Consider the following 2364-nt stretch of genomic DNA (forward strand, 5'->3'; position numbering starts at 1 on the left):
TCTCTGCACAGTCAAAAAAAATCTAAGACATGAAACATGAAATTAGGTTGTTATATGATTATAGATATTAAGGTCGTGGTGCTAAATTTGGAAGGATAACCATCTTTACTTCACAGATTGCTGACTTCTTAGACATCAGTGTCCAGGAGGTGAATGATAATTAGTCCCATTGACCATTGAGATTTTACCCAAAAGTGCTGGCTCTATTTATGAATGTAAAAACCAGGTATAGCCATAGCTAATCAACAGTGGTAGGTAAGTTTGACAGCGGGTGAATTTGTAAATTAAAATTTTAAATGACAGATAAGGAGGACCATAACACACACTAACTGCACTAATAATTCTGGGCTCCTCTCCCTTTTCATGCTGAAGAAGCCATGAAGAAAGAAAATCAATCCTCTCATCTGGATTTTATTCTCCTGGGAGTTACCGGTCAGCATGAACAGAATAATGTCTTCTTTGTGATTTTTTTGTGCATTTACCCCATCTCACTGACTGGAAACCTGCTCATCATCTTGGCCATTCAGGCTGACATTCGCCTTCACAGCCCCATGTATTTTTTCCTCGTCAACCTCTCCTTGGTTGACATATTCTCCTCATCTGTAAGCATCCCTAAGATACTGGTCAACCATCTCTTGGGCAGCAAGTCCATCTCCTTTGGGGGATGCCTGACGCAGATGTATTTCATGATAGCCTTGGCGAATGCAGACAGCTATACCTTGGCTGCAATGGCATATGATCGAACTGTGGCCATCAGCCGCCCACTTCACTACACAACAATTATGAGTCCACGGTCTTGTGTCCTGCTAGCTGTTGGGTCTTGGGCGGTTGGAAACACCAGTGCCCTCCCCCACACTCTCCTCACAGCTAGTTTGTCCTTCTGTGGCAACCAGGAAGTGGCCAACTTCTACTGTGACATTACCCCCTTGCTGAAGTTGTCCTGTTCTGACATTGGCTTTAATGTGAAGATGATGTACGTAGGGGTCGGCGTTTTCTCTGTGCCATTGCTATGCATCATTGTCTCCTATGTTCAGGTCTTTTCCATAGTCTTCCAAGTTCCCTCCACCAAGAGTCTATCTAAAGCCTTCTCCACCTGTGGCTCCCACCTCACGGTTGTTTTTTTATATTATGGTACAACGATGGGCATGTATTTGCGCCCTCTGACCAGTTACAGCCCAAAAGATGCAGTGATCACTGTGATGTATGTGGCAGTGACCCCAGCATTAAATCCGTTCATCTATAGTCTGAGAAATCGGGACATGAAGGCGGCCCTGCGGAAACTCTTCAGCAAGAGAATCTCCTCATAGCCACTGTGAGATTATACATTGGATACTGGAATGACCAAGTGGGAAACACTTAGAAATCCAGCCCTAGGCCGGGCGCGGTGCCTCAAGCCTGTAATCCCAGCACTTTGGGAGGCCGAGACGGGCGGATCACAAGGTCAGGAGATTGAGACCATCCTGGCTAACATGGTGAAACCCCGTCTCTACTAAAAAAATACAAAAAATTAGCCGGATGTAGTGGTGGACGCCTGTAGTCCCAGCTACTCGGGAGGCTGAGGCAGGAGAATGGCGTAAACCCGGGAGGTGGAGCTTGCAGTGAGCCAAGATCGTGCCACTGCACTCCAGCCTGGGCCACAGAGCCAGACTCTGTCTCCAAAAAAAAAAAAAAAGAAAAGAAAAAAGAAATCCAGCTCCAATGTCATTGCCCTTCAAGAAAGCTCCTTTTGTTCTTTCAAGCCAGAAATTCCTCTACCAGAAATCTTGTAACAGATGTGATATTTTATTGAAATTATCACTCTGTACAAACTCCTACTTTTTTTTTTTTTTTTTTTTTTTTTTGACAGAGTGACAGCCTAGGAATATCAGGTTCATGTCCCAGATAGCAGAAATTTACTAGCAGAGTAAAGTTGAAAAAGTCTGAGTCTCAGCTTCCACCTCTACACATTAGGAAAAATAATATCTGCCGGACTCTCTGACACAACGTGTGTATATCAAAATGGCTCATGCTTTGAAGGCTACAAATTACTATTCTATAATGCAATCTTTACTGGACTTTTATATGCCTAGCCACCCCTACTATACTTGTACTCTGGTGGCAGCAGCTGTGTTAACATATCACTATTTTAGTATTTTGGTCATATAAAATATTGGTGGAAATCAATGGTGGAAAGCAGGAAAATGTATAAAAATATTAGTTTCTGAAATATAGTCTGATAATGAATAAACATAATCAAACTACATAGTGTTCATTCATGTATTATAGAGCTGGTATGTCTGTTAAGGTAAGTTAAGATCCATGCAGGAAACAGAAACCACACTTGGTATATTTATACTAAGAAGATTTGACACAGAGAATTGGCTA

The 2364-nt window shown here is 42.5% G+C and overlaps 1 protein-coding gene across 1 annotated transcript; it reads left to right on the plus strand.

Annotated features, from left to right (window-relative positions):
- Positions 1-375: 375 nt before the first annotated feature.
- On the plus strand, positions 376-1307 carry LOC126939960 (olfactory receptor 1A2). Its single transcript, XM_050765852.1, has one exon. It carries the CDS (start codon positions 378-380, stop codon positions 1305-1307), a length of 930 nt encoding a protein of 309 aa, XP_050621809.1. The 5' UTR covers positions 376-377.
- The last annotated feature ends 1057 nt before the right edge of the window (positions 1308-2364 follow it).

This window comes from Macaca thibetana, chromosome 16 (assembly GCF_024542745.1).
Source record: "Macaca thibetana thibetana isolate TM-01 chromosome 16, ASM2454274v1, whole genome shotgun sequence".
Lineage (NCBI taxonomy): Eukaryota > Metazoa > Chordata > Mammalia > Primates > Cercopithecidae > Macaca > Macaca thibetana.